We start from the raw sequence: 26,666 nt of genomic DNA on the forward strand, positions 1-26,666 counted from the left end.
TTTATTGGACTAAAGTATCAACGTGGTCATAAAATTAAGTCACCTGGTATATTTTCTTTTTATTCGTTCCATATTCGTTCTCTTATTCCCCATCTGAAATCAAACGGGTGGCCCAGTCGTCTAAGGCGCCGCGATTCGCTGTGTAAAGTTGCCTCCCTTGGGCACGACAGACACCTATGATTGTGGGTTCGAATCCCGGTTCGACCCGATTATGTTTCTAGGTTTGTCAGCACCATACCCGCGCTCGTGGGTAAACGTCTGAGACCTGCATCACTTCGGGCTTTCCTCCCACATTAAGCTGACACGCCGCGATATAACTGTAATACTGTTAAAAGCGGCGTTAAACCCAACTCACTCACTCACTCACTGACTCACTCAAATATATCAACACTCGTCAACGAAAGAAGAAGACCCATATGCAAGTCTTGCACATCGATTTGTGTATTATAGTTGATATCTGCAGGCACTTGAGATATTCTATATGTATAATCCAACTTCTCCCCTTTTTGAAATCAAGAGAAATCAATAAATATGCGTAAACAGTACCTTCAGCAAGTTTACCACAGGCGTCACCGATATAACTATCGTAACAGCGACAGGCACTGCTGCTTGTGTTAAAGTCGCCATGGCCATTGCATTGTGAGTTGATACCCTGTAACCAATATAAACAAGACAGTGAATGTCCTTAGTGCCGGTCGTTGAAATCACATATATCTGTGTGATAGTTATTGACATGACCTCACTGATATTTAATAGGAGGAACGCGTGTCTACATTTGTGTTGTCCTCCTCTGAAACTCCTCACTTAGGTTTCCAGAATAAAACGAAAATGACTCTTCAAATTTCGGGCCAGGTACAATATTTTTATAGCTTCATCTGTCCTAGTTCATCAATCAGTATCAGTAGTACAATTTTATTAGGATTTTAAAGAAAAGATATAGCTTATTTCATTTTAGGCCATGTCATATTTGAACTTAGTGACAGCAATACAACTTTGATTTACATTTAGTATCTTGAAATGTGTAAATTCGTTCGAGCATCCTTCTTCAGCCACAACGATATGGTTCAAGTAGCATGTCCCTTTATGTCCATCTGTCTTGAAGCTGAAGGAATTGCATAACGGATGCGATGAGCACGCTAACGCACACGTCACGTTACTCTCGTATGTTGAGGAAGTCTTGCCAATGCCTGTTGTAGCGGATGGATCAACGCATGAGCGAACCTTTGCGTAGTTCTTGCTAGGCAAATACCCATAAACGGACACAGAGAGGTGTACAAATAGAACGATGGCCAAACGTGTTGTCCTTAATCTGGAAGAGAACAATCAGATGTCATTTTCCTGATTCTAATTTTACCATTTTCATAAAGATATCTTATTCAGCTTGATAGCTAAAATGGATAGAATTATCATTAATACAAAGAATAGAAGAAGGTGGCATCCATAGAATGCGTCATGTATTCATGTTCTCCTAACTTCTAAATGCCTATCAGAGACTTTATTCGACATCAACATGGAGATGAGTCTATAGGTGACATGACATCAATCAGTACAACAGCATCACCCAGAACATCAGGACCAACAAAAACTTTACCTTTCTACTCGGCTGCAGAGATAACAAGATAATTCTCAAAGGTCTACGTTTGAAGTCACCTGTCCAACCATGCAACAGCACAATAGCTAGGGTTTTACATCAGGTACAAAGAATAAAAGAAGTTGCTATCCATAAAAAAGCGGCATCAACATCTTGTTAAGTAATTACATTAAAATTATTTTATTCGTGACTAAATCAATAAATAGATGCCTTCACTTGGAGGCAGCTAACGGGAGTACCCAAGGGTTCAGTAGGTGTTGGCAACTTACATGTCGGCCATCCAAAATACGACGCAAATCAGCTAACATGAGCTAACAGGTGGTCAACCAAGGTTCACTTGGGTTATGCCTTTGTCAACGCAGGTTCACCTGGGTCGTCCAGGGTTTTCAAATAGAACGCAAGAATTAACACTGATCGTGACAGTGCAATGGGGTAGTTTTGTTATTAAAGTATCACAGACATTTCTCCTTTTGACAACACAAGTCCGTCTGTGGGTCCACATCGTTTATTCGTGATCTTAATAAATCTACACAGTAAAAGAAAGTATAGGTCGAGTTCAATGATCGACATAAAAATAACAAGAAGAGGCTTGTTGTTAATTATTATATAATCTAGGGAGGGGTAACAAATGATTGATCAACCACAATGAAATTGTGCAATCACAGATAATGTAAGCTCAAGGTAAACAATGGTGGGGTAAGTTGTCTGAAATGTCACCAAAAAATTGTCAGACACACTGCAAATTCATTGTCGACACAGTTGCCTTCAATAGTGTGTATGACCTCCAGCTGCCTAAATGCATGCTGTGATACGCCGCCTCATCGATGACGTCAGTCTTCTGAGGACGTGGACTAGAATCCGTTGCCACTCGTCTCTCAGGGCCTGCTGCAATTCTTGTCTGTTGAAGGGAGGCTGATGGCGTGCTCTAATCTGTCTGCCAAGATTGCCCCACAAATGTTCAATTGGATTCATATCGGGTGAGTGGGCAGGCCAGGGCAAAACGTCAACGTTCTGCTGGTTTAGAAAGTTCCGAGTCAGACTTCCAGTATGGGACCTGGCAATGTCGTGTTGAAACAATGTCCCCTGCTGTTGGTTTTGTAAGAACGGAAGAACAACTGGCTGCAACACTTAGTCTCTGTACTGCACAGCGTTCAGGTTTCCCTGTATAATCACCAAATCAGTCTTCAGATCTCCACAAATACCGCCCCACACCATGACACCTCCCCTGCCGAATGGATGGACCTCTTGAATACCCGCCGGAGCCAAACGTTCCCCTCTGCGTCGATAAACTCGTTCTCTGCCGTCATTTCGAAACAAGTTAAACCGACTTTCATCAGTAAACAGCACTCTACGCCAATTTCTCACTTGCCAGCGTCGAACCTGCCTCGCCCATCGTATTCTCAGGCGTCGATGTTGAGCAGTCAGTACCATTCCTCGGAAAGGACGATGCGCTCTGATTCCAGCAGCACGAAGTCGTCGTAGTACTGTACATTAGCTAATGGGATGTCCCAACGCTGTTGTTGCCGTCCCCGCCGCCGTTACGAATCTGTTTCGCAGGTGAATGAGCCGTATCTGACCGTCTTCCAGTGGTGTTGTCACTCCAGGGGTCGTCCGGTTCTAGGCCTGTCCTGTGTCCTCCCTTTCTGCCCGTACCGTCGAATCAGCCTGGCTACTGTCAATGGTGTACAACCAAACCTTCAGGCAATTTGGATCTCTCTCTCTCTCTCTCTCTCTCTCTCTCTCTCTCTCTCTCTCTCTCTCTCTCTCTCTCTCTCTCTCTCTCTCTCTCTCTCTCTGCTCCTGTGACAGTCGTGGCATTTTTTGTGTGTGCTTTCATCACGGGTGGTTATACCCTGTAGACGAACGCATTTATACAGCTACCATGCACGTGCAGTTTATGCCATAGGGGGGAAACCTGTTTCACCATTTTTTGGTCACCGCACGAGTGCCGTCAAAGGTGGCGCGTTCGGGTGAGGTGTTTTTTGGTACCTGTTCCTGTGCAGTCATATTCCCAATACCCACATTCCACTAGTTATCGCTGTTTTTATAGGAAATTTCAAATTGCCAACATATACTTTCTTTTGCCGCTTAGTTTATTACAGAAATGGCCAGGCAGCATCTCGGAGGCGCTGTCCTAGGGTCAAGTCTCGACTCACAGAAAGCGTACTATCTTTAACCCTCACTGTCAGACTGCCGTGTATCGTGTTACGTTACATATATGGTCAGCCTGCAGTATCCGATACCTCATCCACAAAGTTTAGCTTAAGGGCCAACCTGCCATTCTCTGGCATTAATTACAAACCGCTGACCCGCACATGACTCTGTGCTGCTGGCCATGGTAATGATACCCTAGCTGCTGTTATAATTTGTATTGGCAGCACTTTGAATATTTAAATAGATATAATCAACTTACGTAACTGGGGGAATATATAACACGAATATAGACTCCCTGTTAAAACCTTTTTACCCTGCCAAACTACTATGATACTGGTTCCACCGGGGTACTGCTTGAATATTACTGAAAGTTAATAAGCTTGCCAGTGAGTTCTCTACGAGGCAAACTATACCTGCTAAATACACGTGTATCAGTATATTTATGCACCTTCACTAACCAATTCCACTGGAGAGGATCATGGTATAAAAGGATTGCACTAACCTGGACGACATCGCAGAGTGTCCTGAGCGTCACGTATGTAAAACAGAACCGAGTGGCATGTTCAGAATAATGCAAGTCCTTTTTATCTAAAAGGAATGTTAATATTAAGTCGTACAAAGTGGTACATATTGACTCGATTTATGCAAGCGTTCTATAATTCAATATTTTGCTAATTGGCCATCAGCGCATTTTCATCGACATGTGATGTTCCACTCCACCGACAAATAATATCTAGATGTTATACTAAGGACTTTATCGACGACAGATTCGTCGCGGTGCTAAGCGGGTTTATTCTAGAAGACAGAATAAAACAGAAGAAACGTTTTATTACACTACTGTACCTGGAACAACAGTTCCATCACACGCATACTGTATCCATGGGGTAGTGATGACACGTCTGTCCGTAGAGCGACCTCCTGGCCGCTTCATGCCAAAATATGTTAAACGATGGAACTTGTTGTTGCGCTGCCTGTCGCTCGGCATTATAGTGATAAAACAAGGGTTGGCCAGCTCAAGAGTCTGAGTGGGTTATCCATGTTAAACTGAGACATAGTATAGCATTGGGACAGCAGTACAAGACCGGCATAATACTTAGCGAGCACTATCAAAGGACTAAAGTCCAGACTAGTACAGCACACGAAAGTACAAGCACATCGCTAAGTGAGTGAAATAACCTTGAAAACGACGTTGACCCCATTTTACCTCAATCACACAAAATTGCTCTTCACCTTAAGGCACCGTTTAATTAATTTTTCTCTTTTAATTATATCAATAATTCATTTTATTTATGTCACAAATTAGGTTGTTTTTTTCTTTTCTTTTCTTTTACTTTTAAACATCATGAATGCGACACGGATCGATATATATCACCAGACAAAGAATCATTGTGAAAAGATGAAAGAATCATACTCATTATCATAAAATGAATGATTGATTTGCGTTGGTCGAGTTTGTGATGTGTCAAAAAACACATTCTGACTATTAGAAGGCACAAATCCGATGTTTTGTATCATAAATACCTCTAAAGCTATCATGATTACATTTATTGATGTCTAAATCTAGAATATATGAGGTCGATAAAATTACATTAGATTCATTAATATTGAATGCTATGAGGAAATTGAATTTGTGATATGAATGATTAATTATGCGAGGTTAATAAACGAAATAATGATAAAATGATATGGCAACACGGCCCTCGTATTGATTTGGATCTATGAGTAATAAATAAGATGGCTATCGTATGCACAAGCATGCACGTAAAGCTGTTTGGTGTTGTTTGCATGTGGTTTCGAGAAGAATCGTTATTCACATATTGCACTTATTATTGATTAATTAATGACCACAGTGATCATTACGTCCTACACCTTCTCGACGAAATGCCATCATAAAGAGTAAATATATTAAATGGCAGGGGAATCGTTAAAAAACACTTATGCTTTTATGGGCCTCGCCTTGTTGTTTTCAGTAATTGTCGTGTACTTTGATCACTTCACGTTCTTTAAGTTTGTATTTTACGGCTATTCTTCCATGGCCATCATGTAATATCAACAACAAACGATTTTGTTACTATGCAATTCCTTCAATGTGAGGCTCGGAAATTATCAATCAACCCTCGCATATCAGTTAGGTGCACCTGTGGCCCAGTTACCTAAATATTGAACGTCAACGCCAGAGAAACACCAGTCCCGATTATCAGACGAAACAGATTACATTAGGCGTAAAAGGCAAAATAGCTGTGAAAATTGTATGAATGCCAGAAACATATGACTGCGTATTCGGGTCACCGTTCTCCCTGATTATCTTTCTCAGGCTGTCGGCACCATACTCGTGCTCGTGGGTTTCAACAAAGTAGTAAACGTCTCTAACACCTGCATCACTTCATGGTTTCCTCCTACACCAAGCTGACGCGCCGTGATTTGACTAAAAAACTGTTTAAAGCGGCGTTAAACCAATTTCCTTCAATCACTCATATACCAGGTAAATATATAACGCAGCCAACGACAAAAAATAATCAGACTCAATTATCTGCCAAAACGGATTCCATTTTGGCTTTCAAGGCAAACTAGATGATCAAGTTATTTGAATGGATCACTGAAAAAGAGTAAACAATGCCTAAGACTGAATTTTGTTGAAGATTCTTTGATATAGCATAATCAAGATGAATACTAGTCTAAACTACATTATAATACAGTGTAGTAGATAACATGTGAGGCGTTACATTTCAACAAGTAAAACATCTTGTCACGTGATTAAGCTAACACATAATTATATATTCTGTCAGATAGTCTTTGTATATCATGTTTATATCACGTGACTAACAAATGAAGCTGTACAGTGGGCCATGCGGCCTTGGATGCCGAATAAAATGTCTGTCTGTATGTAAAACATCGGCACAAAAAGATGGCAATTTCATGGATAGATTGTTCTATTAATAGATTATGTACTACTCACATTTAGTGTCCTCCATACCTGCCTCTTTCTGTTGATGACTACCATACAAGCAACTAATTCACAACGGTGCAATCCTTTTACATTTATATCTACATTGTTGCAATGGATAAACATATGCCGAATAAATAGTGTAAGTCTCTGAGCTTTCCATTTCTATAAACATTATAAAATATATATTTGGTTTGCAAAACTTCATCTTCATCAATCCACTGGTCTTTGATTGTAAGAGGCTAGTGTTTGTTTGTTTGTTTGTTTGTTGTTGAGGGCCACAATCAGCAATATTGCAACTATATGACGGCGGTCTGTCAATAGTCGAGTCTGGATTAGACACTCCAGTGGCTGAAATCATGAGAACCGATCTTCGCAATTGGGATAAGATGACTTGCACCTACCAAGACAGCGAGTCAAGTATGGGTTGCTGAAGACCAATTCTGACCCGGATCTTCACAGAGAAGAGACTTATGAATGACACGGGAACTATCACATCGGTAACTGAAATCGGACTCCACCACATGTTGTTTCTCTAGTGATCCTCGTTTTTCCTGGCAAGACAGCACACTGCTCACGTGTCCAGGTACTGCCATGACACACTATTGGCACCATTCACGTCATTTGCAAAGGGAGATAAGCCGTGGTGCATTGTTTTATTGAGATCGAATTCTTGTGAAACTGAAGTCTAAAACTTATGTGTCGCCAAGCCTTTGAATTTGTTTATTATATTTTAATTGTATATCAGTCATGTAAACACGTTTTTGTCAAAATATGCAAGACAAACTAAATTACGACTTTTTAGAAGCTGATTGATCCAGGTTACAACATTAAAGGCCTCGGTAAAGTTTTCAAAACGTTTTGTGTTAGACATGTGGAAGACATTTCCAAATTTGACGCAGCATTGAATATGTCCGATGCAATTTCCTATTTTGACCATATGTTGCCTGTTTTTTTCATGGAACAACTGACTTTCCTTTGCTCGTGTGTGTGACGGGCGCCACATATTTGACAGGATACGCTCACCTGGTGTCACTATCATTTGATAGTGATTCATAAACACATGCTGATGATACAGTCAGAGTCGTACAATCGACTCTGCTTTTGGCAGAGTTTTCTTATGAACATGGAAAGTTTATCACCTGTCATCTCAAAGATTTAATGCAGTCTTCGAGTGAGGCACATTCTTATGTCGATGCGTGTGGCATTGTCCAAAAACTGCCCTGACACAGCGAGGACATAGGAACATCTGCACATGGTTGTAGTTAAAACCGATAAACCTTTTCGTACAAATTGTGAAATTATAACAGAAATAATGAATTGTAATGTACTTGGTATAACTAGCACAGCTTAAATGAGAAATGCACATGTACATTAATATCAAAGTTTCAAATGAGAATAGTCCCGTTGTCATACAGAGGTAGACATTGTGACAGAACTGAAGGACTGTTGAATATTGGGAAGCGATTGATTCACTCGTAAGATTTTGAAACATCCTTCAAACAACAATATGTCTCATAACCATACATCGCCCAACCGTTGGACGACCTACTTAACTATGTTGTGTTTTCTTCAATATAATCTTTGTGCTTTCTTATATGTGCGTAATCCACGTCACTGGGGATCACAGGATTGACTTGTCCAGACTCGATTGTTAACAGGCCTATGTGGTATAGCTGGAATACTGATGCTGGAGGCGTTAAACAAGAAACAAACAAACAAACAAACAAACAAAAGCACAAACAAGCATGACATATGCATCCATCATTACAAACAAACACACGGAATTATGTCTACGGCTTTGTCAAGTTCGTGTTTGTACAGCTCGGAAACTCGACCTTCAAAAAAACTACTCGATATTTGATTAATCAACTTCGTGGCGCCGACAGATTTATATTGTTTTTTCAATATTTGTCCCTGCTTACGTCGATGTGCTTTGTTGGTTCGAATCCATGATCCATCCCTATTAGGATCCTTGATATGACACAACAATTCGTAAATGTCTTGATCAGTGTTACACTGGAATGTCCCCAATACAAATTAATAAGCCGTTATTAGTCTCTTCAAGGCCGCGTTAACCTACACCCACTCACATCCGCTCATATTCTGCGAAATCCTTCGAAAGGGGCTTTAAAGAGAAACTAAAACGAAAACAATAAAGTAGAAAAAAATAAATGAAAGAAAATTCCTTTTAAGGATTAAATCACATCTGCGACGTCTATTTTGACGCTCCATTATTTTTCAGGAATGGACAGTTGTTTGTCAATTACACATTATGTTCAAAATACATTTCAAGTAATTTACTCTCGGAATTGGCGGAACTATTTTTTTATACATGTACAAGTGAATGATTTCAAATTTTGTCGGAAAATATGTTTTACCCGAGGGTTCGAACCCTCATCATTTGATTTGAGGACGTCTAATTGTCGACCTCAGCCTTGGCGACACATGACAGTATGTGTGAAATTAACTTTAAATATTTTCAAATATTTGCATACTCCTTAAATAGGTACACATATGTTACAGCAGAGTACCAATAAGAATGTTCACATTTAAAGCACTTAGGTAAAGCTTTGACGAGAAAAATATTCAGTTAAACATATAATTATATTCTTGTTCAGGTCTCAACATTTGCTAAAATCCCCTTCACCATGTATTTGCAACGTGCAAGCGATTGATAGAATACTCGTTTAGGACCATACGAAGAGCCGTGAATCATGCATTATGAATATCAGCTCGGGAAGGAGCTTGGCGCATGTGCAACAGCGGCAGAGAACGTATTCCATATGCATCACGCAAGGGCGTCTCACACAGTAAAAATACACTCGTCAAAGAGTTCTGGTTTATTTTTCAAGTATTTTGCACAAGAGAATGTTTTGTCAAAAGGGATGTGTTTTAAGAAGGGGAATATCCACGTAACTCTCCATGCCTTGAAAATAATGGGCCCCGTCTACAATATTTTTTAAGAAATGGAGAGTTACTCGGAAATTCCCCTCTACATAATTAAATGATGAATTTGAAAATCCTTTATCCAAATTCAACAAAAGGCTGCTGTGGTTGCGATGCATCACATCGTGGAAAGCCATTGTCCCATACTGCGTGGTATTGGTCAAAACTGATACACGTGATCACAGACGGACCAATCAGATGATAACCCGCGTGGCATCTGAACACGAATGTATCTCCCACATATGTAGAGGATCCGGTCATGACCCCGTTGATAGGTTCTACTGGGCGGGCACACATGTGATCTGAAAAGAAGAATCAGACACAGCATATTAGTTTCCTGCCCACAAAACAACAAAAAACAACACTTAAAGGGCAATCTAAGCTGGAAGAACTTGTCCCCCAAATCCCATTATTTTTTTGTGAACAAATACACAACAACAATACAAAATATGGTTGTAATTGAGAAGGGAGATGTGTAAAGTGTACAGTCGTTACGCCGAATACCAGAGCTTAATTTCCACACAGACACATCATATGAGGCCTAACAGTATTTCTCATGTCCCTGAACATGGCTCATTGACTATAACTTCAAAAAACCACACTTTTATTCACTTTCGTGATGGTGATTAATACTGTCAGATACAAATATTCTCGCCGAAGGAAATCAAGAAAATGATGTTCCACTTTTGACAAATGAATGTGTGTAAGGAATTATTCACCTTCCTGGTGACACCGAGATCAGCAACAAACAGACACAATCACGAGATACACCCGACGGCAACGGTCAGCTGGCCGATCACATATCGATACCAACACACATATCTCAATACGTACACGTGCTGTGGGTGATCTGCCACTTGAGTGAATATCCCGAGGCCTCTATTGTGGAATCACTCTCAAACAGAATGAACAGCTCGTTTCCTGAAGACCGTATTGGAGAGTGTTTGATGTTACCACACAGAGTCGCCAAGAGAGGACTGCTAGTGGAGTTGCCGTCAAACACCTGTACGAAAAAAACAGTTGTCAATATGGACACCATAATGAAGAAGCCTAAACATTCCGACGACTGAATTTGGGATAGGGTGGCCAAAATCGATAGACTTGGCTGAGGTATTTGCCAGTTCGTAGTATGGAAGCATCTATCACTGCCCACCCTATCGTTCACTGATTTGTCTGTTCTGAGTGGGATTACACTATGTACATCCCCTTAACTCTCCTTTGTGGTTTATAAAATTCGAAAATGAATATTCCGCACTAATTTTCGTTTACTTCGTATCGTTAATGCCGTTCAGGTTTTACAATATTCATGATCATTTTTTCGGTTTCCTATAAACAACCATAACCTTCAAACATTCATGATACATTCCAATAGAAAGAAAACACATGTCCATGAAAAGTCACACATCATCCTGAAAGACTCACCATGAGTGAATCGTCCTGACAACCGTTGCTGTACTCGATGTCCATCTCAACCACCTGCAGCAGCACCGACGTCCCTGTATATGTGATGATCTTGTACTCACACGACATGGACTTGCCGTACCGACCTTGGTGGATGTAGCCGTGTGTCCCGAAGTGAGCCTCGCTGCCACAATCTTGGGACTCTGCCATAAGAAATTGGGTTCTGAAGTTAACTATATCCTGGATAAATGTCAGATTGAACCTATTTGAAAGAGAGCCGGTTTATGGGTTTCACGCCGCGTTGGCTACCAGTACCTCAGCTGTGTTACGGTCAAAAGCTTATTTCAAGTCTAGGTCTCGTCTTTTTACATTTCTTCACACCCGCTGTGTTATTAGCCAAGTTAACAAATTGTAGATTAATATACACCATAACGTTTATTGGCATACTAAGTAGTGTTTGATATATATTTTGTAAAGGAATATACCAGGACCGCCATTTTGCTCGGTTGTAGCCCCCTTAAATGAAAGCTGGAAGTGATGATCAAAACCAAGGATCATATTCGGGGCGTATCTGGGACTCGAACCCAAACTCAGTGGTTTCTCTCAGCCACAACATCACCTCAGATCACTGTATCAAGCGTCCTATCTGGAACGTCTAATATTTAACGTGGAGCCCGAACTTGATCGTATGTTCACTAATACAAATTCCAGCGTCGTGACTAATGTGTCTCATGACAACGAAGACTTATTTATAAGCGACTGTGTTGTCAACGACAGGCTATCTCTGAGAGCAATGTTCGCAATGTTATCTTACGTTGACAGTCTCTCAAAACGCAACGGTTGCTCTGCAAATCTGTTCCTGGGCACGGTTTTCCGCTTCCAGAGGGAGTAGGGTCGTCACACGTGCGTTTCCGGTATTGTATTCCAACGCCACAGGCCCTAGAACACGGACTCCATGAAGCCCAAACGCTCCAACTGCCGTCTCTATCTGGTAAATAAGAAGGATCTCAATGAAAGCTACCATGGATCAACGACAGCCAAAGTCATGCACGAAAGCATGTTCTACCAGTAGTCTACAATGGTAATAAGTGTTACATTGGTTCAGTCATACCCAAGGTTGCACGTGATATGGTTACTTGTCTATTCATAAAAATAGAAACGTCAACGCTAGAGAACAACTCGTCCAGATCATCTGCCGAAACAGAGAACAACTCGTCCACATCATCTGCCGAAACAGAGAACAACTCGTCCAGATCATCTGCCGAAACAGAGAACAACTCCTCCAGATCATCTGCCGAAACAGAGAACAACTCCTCCAGATCATCTGCCGAAACAGAGAACAACTCGTCCAGATCATCTGCAGAAACAGAGAACAACTCGTCCAGATCATCAGCCGAAACAGAGTACAACTCGTCCAGATCATCTGCCGAAACAGAGAACAGCTCCTCCAGATGACCTGCCGAAACAGAGAACAACTCGTCCAGATCATCTGCCGAAACAGAGAACAACTCCTCCAGATCACCTGCCGAAACAGAGAACAACTCGTCCAGATCATCTGCCGAAACAGAGAACAACTCGTCCAGATCATCTGCAGAAACAGAGAACAACTCGTCCAGATCATCTGCCGAAACAGAGAACAACTCCTCCAGATCATCTGCCGAAACAGAGAACAACTCCTCCAGATCATCTGCCGAAACAGAGAACAACTCGTCCAGATCATCTGCAGAAACAGAGAACAACTCGTCCAGATCATCAGTCGAAACAGAGTACAACTCGTCCAGATCATCTGCCGAAACAGAGAACAGCTCCTCCAGATGACCTGCCGAAACAGAGAACAACTCGTCCAGATCATCTGCCGAAACAGAGAACAACTCCTCCAGATCACCTGCCGAAACAGAGAACAACTCGTCCAGATCATCTGCCGAAACAGAGAACAACTCGTCCAGATCATCTGCCGAAACAGAGAACAACTCGTCCAGATCATCTGCAGAAACAGAGAACAACTCGTCCAGATCATCTGCCGAAACAGAGAACAACTCCTCCAGATCATCTGCCGAAACAGAGAACAACTCCTCCAGATCATCTGCCGAAACAGAGAACAACTCGTCCAGATCATCTGCAGAAACAGAGAACAACTCGTCCAGATCATCAGCCGAAACAGAGTACAACTCGTCCAGATCATCTGCCGAAACAGAGAACAGCTCCTCCAGATGACCTGCCGAAACAGAGAACAACTCGTCCAGATCATCTGCCGAAACAGAGAACAACTCCTCCAGATCACCTGCCGAAACAGAGAACAACTCGTCCAGATCATCTGCCGAAACAGAGAACAACTCGTCCAGATCATCTGCAGAAACAGAGAACAACTCGTCCAGATCATCTGCAGAAACAGAGAACAACTCCTCCAGATCATCTGCAGAAACAGAATACACTGGTGAAAACCACACTAACGGACCACTGAAAACCCGCGACGACCCGCTGAAAGGGCATGCATGCCCCGCCCAACCAACACCAACCGCCACCCACACAATCCGCACGCAACACAACAAGACTAAGTGTTAAGCATGACATCTCCAAATTATGTTACAAATAGCTACTTCACTAACTATATATCGGTTAGTCTGTTGCATGGGGATTGGCAATTTTTTCAAGCCCACATGATTTCGAAAACCGGATTTGCCCCGATTATAATCTATTGCTCAGCATCATATGTCTGGCGTGTGTAAATGTAAATTCCGGTATGTTGGGCCACAGAATGAAATACCGGTAAGAGCTGCGCTATGCACCCAACTACTACTACTCCAGTTTATCTAGACTATTATGTTAGGTTATCCATGTCCAATGTATACTTACCCTGACACGGCGTGGTGTTGCAAGACTGGGACACGTTGGTCTCGCCTTGACACGGTGTCCCGGATCCTACAGCAGGGGGGTTGCTGCAGAACCTCCTCCGCAACTGTGTCCCCCCACCACATGGCTGGCTGCACCGCTCCCACTCCCCCCACGTCCCCCATTCTCCATCGATGTCTGGAAGTGATGAACAGAACATTCGAAATCATTTGTTCGTTTTTTGAAGAATATGTTTTAATTTCACTTGAAGCTGTTCTCGGTATTGAGTTGCTTCATTTCGACTATTTTGTAATTTTGCATTTTGATCCCAAAATTTGATAAGCAACTGCACCTGCTATCATATTTGTCTTTCTGTCTCTTGAATGACTATTAATTCTTTGTTAAGTCAATAACGTTCTTTAAATATATAACACTGTATTCTGCTAAGAAGAATCTTCTTTCGTTGCGGTTGGATATTGTTTCTACCATTATAGTAAAAGTTCATCTAAACCACGTGACAGTAAGTGTCCAATGAAATCTAAACATCTTTTACTAATTATGCATATGAAACGATCGATTTTGTTCAAACAGTAGATGCAAAATGATGTACGAATGGCCATACCAGCCTTGCAATTCTTTGTATTTTATTAATGAAAATAATGCGTACCACTAAATACGTTTTGATCTTTGCTGAATCGTCGTAGTCTAACATCTATCAGTGTACAGAAAAGGGTGTGCAACACTTCTTGAAATGAAATAAAAAAGAAAGAATACCTTTCTCATAGGAGTAAACGGCCATGGCCTGGTTGTTTCCCCGTCCATCCTTCCCGCACAAGTTGCTTTGTCCATATTTGGCAAATGACGTCAGAGCATCCGGGCTAGTGAGACAATCCCCGTCCCGGAACAGAGCAAATACGGGGTACCCAAGCTCATTTGCTGCGTCTGCGCACTCCCGGTAAGCTTCAAGTGTGTGGAACTCCAAGGTATTCGAATGCTGATTTTCAATCATTGGAATGGCGGGATGGGAGGCGTTGTTGCGCCAACAACCAATGTATGAAGCAGCTACAAACACAATAATGATCACCACTTGATATCAATGATAAAAGAACCTTTCTGAGATGCAGATTGATCGTACAAGAAAAACGTGTGCCTAACGTGTATTTTAGACGTACGCGGTTATTCAGACTAAAGGAAATACCAGTAATTAATTACAAAGTAGACACAATTTATGGATAACAATTTCTTTAATTACTGTAAAGGCGAGGTTTCGGTATAGATCCTTATACGCTGTCAAGCAAGGCTGCTTCTAAGCAATGACTATCAAACAATTCAATGAGAGAGTAGGGATCCCCGCCTTGCTAACTTAAATACTGATCAAGGCGGCGTTAAACGAGACAAACTGAATTGGTAGGTTTTGTTCTAGTTCTACATACGTATGCATGGTGGCGGACACACGTAGTTCTCGACGCTCTCCCCCGGACCACAGTCTTGTGTGATGAAGTCCAGACAGAGCCTTGACCTCTTGGCATTACAGTTGATGTCACACGGACTCCAGTCGGAAAACGACCCCCAGGCGTTGTGTGGTGTGGTCGTGAGTAGGGGCGGCGGAGTGCGGGGCCGGTGGGGTAGTCGGGGTGGAGTCGCATAGTGTGGTCCCTTGACAGGGTGGAGAGGCGGCGGTGTCGGTGGCCCGACTGCGGGTGTGGTGGAAAGTCGTGGCGGAGCGTGAAGGTTTGTTGCTGCAAGAGGGATTCACACATATTCCTTCACTTAATATCGTAAGAAAACACTTGGCGTGATAAGTAAACATGAAGGCACATTGTAGGTCAGACCGCCTCCGTGGTCTAGTGGTAGAGCGTCCGCCCGGAGAGAGGAAGGTCCGGAGTTCGATCCCCGGCCGCGTCATACCAAAAGACGTTAAAAGATGGTACTTGTTATTACCCTGTCTGGCGCTCGGCATTAAGGGGCTAAAACAAGGACTGGTCGGCTCGGAGTCAGTATACTGTGCCTGAGTGGGGTATTCATGGTAAACTGTGGCATGGTATCTCAGTGAGCTAGCACTATAAATCGGCGCCAGTCCGGTCTAGTACAAGCAGCCACACACACACGTGCATTCACGTCGCTATATAAGGGCAATAATCTTGGACGCGACGTTAACCCAATTTCACCTCACCTCACATTGTAGGTCAACCTTTGGCAGAGACTACACATTGCAACGTTGGAATAAGTACTTTAGCTACACAAACACTGCTACGTGAAGGATGAAACACTCCGCCGGGGGATTGGTAACAAATGTGAACACCCTGGTGCGGAAGAAGCCTTTGGGCAAACAGAAAGCCCAGCACTACATTCTCACAAACAATACCACAAGCCATACGAAAGAACAAACTTCGACCCAGCTATTCCTAACAACAACAGAACAAGTTCCTCCATCTAACTGTCCTTAACAATAGAACACTCCAGTCTTACCAGCACCATATACAATAGTGATAGGGTGAATGTTTTCTGACGCTTCAGGCAACAGTCGTACAAGCCTGTTGGTTAATGAACCTGTGCTAGGCGAGTTAGTGTGTGTGAGAATCCTTTTTCCCGTGCCCCCAGCGGAGTGACTGCATGAGGGTTTTACGAGACGCACAAATGTGCGTCAAGTACGCACAATTTTAGAGAGTAGACGCATAAAAAATATACTGCGTCATGAAGGACGCACAATAATATTCATTGGACCCACAGCGCATCAGGACCAGTGATGTGTCTGTCATTTCATCCATCAATAATGACAACTATCCACATGATTAATGAATTCCAGGCTCTGAAGTAATTATCAAGATGTAGAGTACACTACACCGTATCATTTCGTTACAGGACCCTCATGTTGCCTGTAAGGACCCTTAAAAGTAACTATTGCTTTGTGAGTCAAGGTTAAACCCTACTGTATACATCAATGACTTGGGGGCACGGGTGGCCCAGTCGTCTAAGGCGCCGCGATTCTCTGTGCAGAGTTGCGTCCCTTGAGTCACGCCAGAAACCTATGATTGTGGGTTCGAATTCCGGTTCGCCCGATTATGTTTCGAGGTTTGTCAGCACCATACCCGTGCTCGTGGGTTTCACCGAAGTGGTAAACGTCTGACACCTCTAGCTACATCACTTCGGGCTTTCCTCCCACATTAAGCTGACACGCCGTGATATAACTGGAATATTGTTAAAAGTAGCGTTAAACCCAACTCACTCACCCACTCATCAGTGACTTACTGTGTGTGGGGACACAGTTGTACAGTTTGTTGACTTTCCATGCATCTACAACACTGAGGTGGTCCCTCTGTCCCAGGTTGAATGTGGTGGGCTTTTTAGGCCTTATAGTGTTCTGTCCGTTCTTGGAAAAGGCCGTTGCTGAGTAGTGCATGACGCTGCCGTAGTCGTAGGGGGCGCCTAGGACATCCACGTCGCTAATAGGGAACTTCTCGAAATTAAACTCTCGACCTGTGTGGAAGATGTAAGTGTGTTGAGGTATTACTGCGTTTTTTAATACTCTTGTGTCGCGCGAACATATTTAAACTAGTATAGATATAAGTTGATACCTATAGCAAATCTACCAATGAAACATTGGAAATAATTCACTGATTCACTTTAAACTTATTCAGTTTTCCACAAGGGCCTGAGAAACTGAAGCAAGATATGCCTGCGAACGGTGTGAAGAAGCCTAATACATCAACTGTATCATGATATTGTGGTTAACGGTTCACACATTTGTATATCTTTACCTTAGAACTTATGTTCTAAACAGATCCATGAACGTGGGAATGGGACTAATTGTATGTTGAAAAGAAATATTAACCATAGCAGAGAAGCATCCGTTAGGCACGATTTCATCCAAGATGTACAAAGTTTAATATCAGAACTTCTTTGAGGGGCATTTAGAAGTTGGAGTACTAAGTAAGGATAAGATAAATGGATGAACAACTTCTTAATTACAGTTGGGAGCAATGTTTCGATGGAGGTTCTAACACCGATATCAAACAAGTGATGTACAGAGTATGGTTGACAAAGGAGGCAGTGTTTATACAGTAGAGAAGATTTAAGGTGTAGTACACTGGACTGAAGAAGCATGTTATGTACACAAAAGGGTAAACATATTGATCGGTGATGCCAGTAAAATAGGGTAAAGCCAGTAATATGAACAAAATGATGAAGCCAGTAATATAAACAAAAGGGTGAAGCCAGTAAAATAGGGTGAAGCCAGTGATGAAGCCAGTGATATAAACAAAAGGGTGAAGCCAGTAATATAAACAAAAGGGTGAAGCCAGTGATATAAACAAAAGGGTGAAGCCAGTAATATAAACAAAAGGGTGAAGCCAGTGATATAAACAAAAGGGTGAAGCCAGTAATATAAACAAAAGGGTCAAGCCAGTAATATAAACAAAAGGGTCAAGCCAGTAATATAAACAAAAGGGTCAAGCCAGTGATATGAACAAAAAGGTGAAGCCAGTATTATAACAAAAGGGTGAAGCCAGTGATATAAACAAAAGGATGAAGCCTGTGATATAAACAAAAAGGTGAAGCCAGTAATATAAACAAAAGGGTGAAGCCAGTGATATGAACAAAAAGGTGAAGCCAGTATTATAAAGAAAAGGGTCAAGCCAGTGATATAAACAAAAGGGTGAAGCCAGTAATATAAACAAAAGGGTGAAGCCAGTGATATGAACAAAAAGGGTGAAGCCAGTATTATAAACAAAAGGGTGAAGCCAGTGATATAAACAAAAGGATGAAGCCAGTGATATAAACAAAAAGGTGAAGCCAGTGATATAAACAAAAAGGTGAAGCCAGTGATATAAACAAATGGGTGAAGCCAGTAATATAAACAAAAGGGTGAAGCCAGTAATATAAACAAAAGGGTCAAGCCAGTAATATAAACAAAAGGTTGAAGCCAGTAATATAAACAAAAAGGTGAATCCAGTAATATAAACAAAAGGGTGAAGCCAGTAATATAAACAAAAGGGTGAAGCCAGCAATATAAACAAAAGGGTGAAGCCAGTAATATAAACAAAAGGGTGAAGCCAGCAATATAAACAAAAGAGTGAAGCCAGTAATATAAACAAATGGGTGAAGTCAGTAATATAAACAAAAGGGTGAAGCCACTCATATGAAAACAAAAGGGTGAAGTCAGTAATATGAACAAAAGGGTGAAGCCAGTAATATGAACAAAGGGATTATGACTGATTGGAACAGTTTGAAACACCGAAACGTCGCTCCGAATTGTAATAAAGAAGTTGTTCATCCATATATCTTATCCTTACTTAATATCTACAAATTCTATAAATTGATTAAAAGGCCTTCGATTATCATAGCAAAGTATCTTTAAGTACATCATGTCTACCTTTGACGTCAAGATGCAATCTTTATCAAAAACCTTAAAACGTCGTCTACGTGTGAAAAAAGCTACCGCACCATCCTTGATGTTGTCCCATAAAATCTGGATGTAGGAGTCTCTGTCGGATCTGTTCTGTTCGTGCCAAAACCCCAGGGCGTGCATGATCTCGTGGATGGCCGTGCCCCTGGTCAGACAGGGCTTGCCCAGGGTGAGCTCCTGTTGGTCACCGGTCCGGCCCACCGATGAGTAGCAGCTGTAGAGGGGAGAAAACGTGTTGCAGAGCTACATCCACGGGAACCGTTAAAATATTTCCCAAATGCAAGAGGAAAATATGTCAGAATCACGCTAGTGTCGGTGTAGAACGGAAGTTGTAATTATACCACTTGAATAGAGGACTTCCAACAGTTTCCAATGTTTCCAATGACCTTAAAATGCCCAGTCGTCTAAGACATCGCAATTGTCTGACATGACGTGATATTACAATGGCGGATCCAACATTTTAAAAAGGATGGGTCCAAAATATGAAAATCTTCTCTCAGTCAATATTTCTGCCTACAGCATACTAAATTTCGTTTTCAAAAGGGGGAGGGGGTCCGGACCCCTTGGAACCCATCCCAACCCCACTACCCCCACCCCTCGTATTTGACGTATACATGGCGGTGAATTGTCGGTTCGAATCCCGTTTCTAGGTTTGTCTGCACCACACTCGTGCTCTTGGGTTTCACCAAAGCGGTAAATGTCTAAGACCTGCAACACTTTCCTCCACATTAAGCTGAGACGCTGTGTTATCACTTGAATACTGTTGAAAGCGGCGTCACTCTCTCACTCAATCACTCACTCGGGGCATACATTTATATTATCTGTCAGATCTGTATCATCAGTATAAGAATATTTCCATAAATGTGTCAAATTGAATAACATGTATATTTCCAAAGCCCGTTACCCTTTGTGCTGCACGAAGTATATGTAATCCTGTTCTCCCTTCCTTGGAACAAATTGCATGCAGGTCTTGTTGTGGAATTCTGCCAGCGCCTCCACTATGGATGCCACTTCATCAGAGTCTGATGATGAAAAGAACAAAACGTTCCAGACTTAACAAACGTTATATGACACATGGTGTCGGTCGTTTTATAACTTTGGGGGTGGGGGTGGGGTGGGGGGTGGGGGGTGGGGTGCTCAAAATGTTTAAAAAACGACAATTACATGCCCCAGGTAGGCGATTTTCTTAATTGCGTTATATTTATATATTTACACGAAAACATGTATTACAAGTCCAAATATGGAATTGCGTTTTGTTGGTGATACAAAAAAATTGGAAATGTCCTCCACATGTCTACACATTTTTATGGTCCCTTGCCGTGACATATCGAGAAAGTTACTTAACAGGGTATGATTAGTACATCATTACAAAAATAGTGTTCCGCAAATCACATGTACTGACCATATGTACTGTCCATGGTGTAAGGTATGGTGGTCTCTGGCCACAGGCGGGATCGGTCACTCACTGCTGTTCGATACTGAAAATCACCGACAGCTTGGTTAACCCTTTTTACGTGCACCTTACATTGCAGCAACGAAATATGTTATATCATATGTTATAATATGACATATAGTAATAAGAATTTCAAACTTAGTAATCATGGATACCCCACTTAGACACAGTATATCCCCTTAATGCCAAGCGTCATGCAGGGTAACAACAAGTACCAACACTTAACGTCTTTTGGTATGTCGGGGATCCAACCACCGACCTTCTATCTGACGTTCTATCCAATAGTCTTACATACGTTGTTGTTGGTCTGTTGTTTAACGCCGCAGTCAGCAATATTCCAGTTATATGACGGAGGTCTGTAAATAATCGAGTTTGGACCAGACAATGCCATGATTAACATCATGAGCATCGATCTACGCAATTGGGATCGATGACATGCATCAACCAAGTCAGCGAGCCTGACCACCCGATCCCGTTAGTCACCTCTTATGACAAGCATAGTCGCCTTTTACGGCAAGGATGGGTTGCTGAAGACCGATTCTTCCCCTGATCGTCACGGGTCTCTTACATACATGCAGGTAACATGTACCCAGATGCACCTGATATGACCCTCGGACCAAATACCTCCAAGAACAGACTGTGTTGTCTGGTCTATAAATGTTAATAGGGCTTCCTGGTGGAATGGTGCTGGAAGCGGCGTGAAACGACATTCATTCACTCACTCACTTACCCGTGGCGGCAATGACTTGATGTCTCCCTCGAACAGATTCATACCATTCGCTGTAGCAAGAGAATGAAAAATATGATTAAAGGTTACAAAACTCCAAAGAAAATAAATACCAGGGGTACTACTGCTCGTATTAACCTAATATTATTAAACTGTTATGTCTCAGGACAAGATAGTTTATGGGTAATTATTAGCTCTTCAAAGCAAGTCATTCAACGCAAGCAATATTTCACGGATGTGTCTCATGTAGGATAGGTACTGACTCATGTTAAATACATTTTACGAGTGTTTCACATGTATGTGTTTGTGTGTGTGTGCCTGCGTTCGTGCGTGTGTGTGTGCGGGGTTTTTGTGTGTGATGTTGAACGTACCTTCGTTAGCCGCTAGAATAATGTCGTGCGCCGTTAGATATCTTGCGTCAACCACGCCCTCCTGTGTGTTGTCCAATGAAGAAATCTCACTCTGCCCATGGTCCAAAATTGGCTAAAACAAAGAATTTGTTGTTGATAAATAGTCGATAAAACTCACGTAATTATATTGTTTTTCAGTTTATTGTAAAACCCTTTTTAGAACTTGCATTGATTTCTGAATATGCTTTAGGTCTTCAATTACATAAAGATCCATATTAATTGACAATGATGCAAGTAGTTCACATTAAATAGTTATGCATTTAAATTACCTTACAGTGGATGTAGTCGACCAATATTACCCAACACACAGCTCCGATGATTAGATGGTATGTCATTCTGTCCAATCTGTGGCGGAACTATATCTACAAAATGCATTTTGAAAATGACATGTTGGGATAAGGTGAGGTGAAATGGGGCTAAACGTCGCTTCCAAGATTATTGCACTTATATAGGGATGTGTATGCCCGTGTTTATGTGGCTGCTTGTACTAGTCCGAGCTAATGCTGATTTTGTAGTGCTAGCCCACTGAGATACCATGCCGCAGTGTAACATGAATACCCCACTCAGACACAGTATGCTGACTCCGAGCCGACCAGTCCTTGTTTTTAGCCCCTTAATGCCGAGCGCCAGGCAGGGTAACAACAAGTACTGTTGGGATAACGTCGTGGGTGGTAATATTCATGTTTGCATGAAACTCTATTTGCTGAAAGGTGAATTTGATAAACATAAGCATCATTTATCAATAATGTATAAAGATTCATTTGCGATTTTTCCGCATTGGAAATTATTTCGGTGATATCATGTGTGTGCATCGGGTTAATATAGGATGAAAGCCCTTAATAATGCACTTTGTATATGTATATCAAACCAACGAGCGCAGAAATGGTGCTGACACACCAACGATCATAGTGAGACCGAATCTTGGATTCGAACCCACAACAAGCGGATCCTGTCACCTTCGGGTGCGAATTGCGAATGAATACACAGACGCGTCACAAAACAGATGTTACAAGAAAATAATCATGATCAAATTGCATGTCATCAATTGATTAAGTATGTTTTCACCCTTATCAAAACAAAATCACATACCTCGTGGTTCTAAAACATTTTCCCGTCTTCAAAAACGTGCATACATGTTACGCTGCTAACGAATGTACCTTAAGAAATTTCAAAGGAAATACACACGTTATATATACCAAGACTCTGTCCCGTGGAGTGATCATTGGTGCATTTATCTCCGTCAGCTCTGAAGGAGGTAGCCTCACGCAGGGGCATTCCTGCGTCACCATGCGAGTTATCAATGAATTACAACATGGTCTCACAATTATGAACAGCACCCCCCGGAATGGAATGCATGAAGTATAGTTTTAATGACGGACACGGTGTAATAAAAACATTGTTTGTATCACCGTCTTTCAACGATTACGAATTATGAGTTCTTAGTTCTTTTGCACTAAGGTAGAGGAACATGGTCTCCCAAGTGGATTATGATGTTTGTTGGGTGTTTTTTGGTGTGTGAGTGTACGAGTTTCTGCGTGCGAGCGTGTTTTTGTTTGTTCTCTTATTTCTACACTCAGCAAGATTCCAGCTATATGATGGCGGTCTGTAAATGAGCGAGTCTGGACCGGACAATCCAATGATTGACATTATGCGCATCGATCCACGCAATTGTGATACTATGACAAGCATGAACCAAGTCAGCGCGCGCGCGTGCGTGCGTGTGTGTGTGTTCTGCTCAATTTGGAAGGAAAGCCCAGTGGGAAACAGCGGCAGGTGGTAGACGTTTTCCGCTTTGGTGAAACTCACGACCACTGGTATATAGCGTTGACAATCCAGTGTTTAGGATCAGTACGAACCTGTGATTCGAACCCAGAATCCGCTGATGCTGGAGTTACTAAGGGACGCAACTCTGTACGCAACAGCGATATGGGCTTTTAAGAAAGTAAAGAAATACAAAAGAAGTTGTGTTCTACCTTTAATATCTGTGTCATGGAAAGGGATGTATCGCTTTAACAATCACTCATGTTTTACATGACTACAGAATTCAGCACGTTTTCTGTTGATATGAAAAGTGTTCTGATATAATGGTTTAGTTAATGATATACACAATACAAAACTCAGATCAATTAGATCAAGCTGGGTATTTTGACGACAGGAGACAGGAGAGAGAAATTATGTATGTTAACTTCTGTATTATGAGGAACACAACATTTCGGAGTATATGCTTACTCCGTCATTACCTAATGAACGAGTTACCATATAGTCCGAAACGTTGTGTTTCACATAATAGTGAGTGAGTGAGTATGGTTGTACGCCACCATTGGCAATATTCCTGCAATATCACGGCGGGGAACACTAGGAATGGGCTTATCACATTGTTCGCATGTGGTGAGCGAACGCTACCCCACCGCTCCTGTTCCTCATAATATAAAAGTTGACATCCATAAATTCTCTCTCTTATATATATGTGAATCATTGCTTAATGGCATTCCAAGACCTGACAGAAGACATGGTTTATGGTCAACGTACGTTATTCTTATCAGGAAGCCGATAGGGCTTTACGCCGCTTTTAGTAAGTGAATTAATATTGTTTTACGCCGCTTTTAGTGGGTGAATGAGTGTGGTTTTACGCCGCTTTTAGTGAGTGAATGAGTGTGGTTTTACGCCGCTTTTAGTGAGTGAATGAATATTGTTTTACGCCGCCATTAGTGGGTGAATGAGTGTGGTTTTACGCCGCTTTTAGTGAGTGAATGAGTGTGGTTTTACGCCGCTTTTAGTGAGTGAATGAATATTGTTTTACGCCGCTTTTAGTGGGTGAATCAGTGTGGTTTTACGCCGCTTTTAGTGAGTGAATGAGTGTGGTTTTACGCCGCTTTTATCATCATCCCCAAAACATCCCGGCGGAGACACTTTTGTTTGTTGCGTAATGCCGCACTCAGAAATATTCCAGCTATATTGTATATGGCGACAGCCTGTAAATTTTCGAGTCTGGCATAGGATGCTGCATGGGTACAAATTCTAAGACGTGTCCATGCAATAATTAAATATATTATTTTGATTTTTGCCCGCGTTAACTGAGTATATTGTTGTGAATTTAATTCCTTCAAATATTACTGTGCATTATTTGAGGTGTAACACAGTTCTAATCATTTAATATATTAACTACGTTTGCGCAATCAGCATCCCCTCAGATCCCTTTAATCCTATACGTATTTTCAGGGTCATGTCCCATTAGTCATACGCCCATTTGTCATACTCCCAATAGTTATACAACAAATGAGGGATTAGTTAAAACCAAAATAGGCATATACCCTTTGGTCAAAATGGATTAGTCCAACAAGAACTCTACAAAGGAACACTGTATTCACTGGAAGTGTGTCCTGAAAACTTGCCGTGGTAGAATTACAACAGTTGGAAACTATGTCAGGAACACCACTCCTCATAACCACGGCCCACAAGAACCTGACACAGTTAGATTTGTCAGTAACATGAAAAAGAGGGCCAGAGAAGAGATCACCCCGATGCCAACCCTGTACCAGGAAGCAGTTGCCCAACAAGATCCTGAAGTAGTACCTCATCTACCATCCTACGCAAGTCTCAGCTGTGCCCTTTACCGGCATAGACGACACACCATACCAGCACTCCCACTGGCAAGAGGTGATGTGGAACTTGAGAGAAAATGGACTGAGACAGCTGACCATACCTGTTGTTTGCTGACGGTGATGGCGAAAAAAGATGTTAGTCTTTTCCTCTTTGGATCAGCTGACTGTTTTGCAGTCAGCAGATAACTTCTACATGGATGGTACATTTTCATCATGCCCAGCCCTGTGGAACCAACTCTACATTATCCATGCCAGAAGAGGTTCCAAGACCTACCCCTTGGCGTTTGCTCTTCTTCCCGATCGCCAGACAACAACCTACTGCCGGCTTTTCCACCGACTGAAGGCAGAAGTACAGCAGAAACACAACAGAATCCTCGCTCCTGTCACCGTTCAGACCGGCTTTGAGCAAGCCGCAATCCGAGCTATCGAGACTGAGTTTCCTGCAGCCAGAATGAGAGGATGTTACTTTCACTTCACCCAAGCCATCTGAAGGAAAGTACAAGACTTGGGGTTAGCTGTCCCATACCAAGAAGATCCCGAGGTCAGACGCTGGGTCAGAAGAGCATCATCCCTGGCTCTGTTACCGGAAGCTGATGTCCAAGATGCCTGGGTCGACGCCATGGACGATACGCCAGAACTAGACTAGAGATTTAATGATTATATTGTAACAACTTGGGTTGATGATGATGCTAGATTCCCCATCCCTCTATGGAATCACCACCGAAACATTGGACCTCGCACGAACAATAATCTGGAAGGCTTCCACTACCGACTGAACAAGTCTCTGGCACATCATCATCCAAACATTTATAGTTTTGTTGAACTGATCAAGCAGATTGAGAAGTCTGAATCTGCCAAGATGCGTCAAATTGACTTTGGTGCTGCTCCCCAAGGCAGAAAGCGAGTTTATCGCGAGAAGGAAAATCGACTCATCAGATTGTGGGACCAACTCCAAGTAGGTCAGAAAAACTGTGTTCAGTTTCTGGATGCTGCTTGTTATCTTTATCCAACTGACCACTAAATGTGAAACTGCAAATTATAGGTCATTGATGATGATATGTGCTGTGATGAATGTATATGCTATGCTGAGGAGTTTAAAAGATTATTAAAAGTATTAAAATTTGTAATTTGTGTTTCTTGGATCATTCCACTTTAATTGTGGGTATTACAAAGGTAGTTGTTTGTGCAGTCAACCATACCAT

The 26,666-nt window shown here is 41.9% G+C and overlaps 1 protein-coding gene across 1 annotated transcript; it reads right to left on the minus strand.

Moving 5' to 3' along the window:
• Nucleotides 1–9,716: 9,716 nt before the first annotated feature.
• Nucleotides 9,717–22,197, minus strand: LOC139469733 (bone morphogenetic protein 1-like). Its single transcript, XM_071252000.1, has 14 exons — nt 22,132–22,197; nt 21,824–21,935; nt 21,456–21,505; nt 20,675–20,750; nt 20,177–20,294; nt 19,311–19,486; nt 17,118–17,345; nt 15,302–15,607; nt 14,643–14,930; nt 13,893–14,066; nt 11,854–12,027; nt 11,061–11,242; nt 10,473–10,641; nt 9,717–9,940 (listed from the first exon to the last, which is right to left on the minus strand). Exons 1-14 carry the CDS (start codon nt 22,195–22,197, stop codon nt 9,717–9,719), a joined length of 2,343 nt encoding a protein of 780 aa, XP_071108101.1.
• Nucleotides 22,198–26,666: the final 4,469 nt, after the last annotated feature.

Source organism: Haliotis cracherodii, unplaced genomic scaffold, assembly GCF_022045235.1.
Source record: "Haliotis cracherodii isolate W230 unplaced genomic scaffold, xgHalCrac1.p SCAF_2, whole genome shotgun sequence".
Taxonomy (NCBI): Eukaryota; Metazoa; Mollusca; class Gastropoda; order Lepetellida; family Haliotidae; genus Haliotis; species Haliotis cracherodii.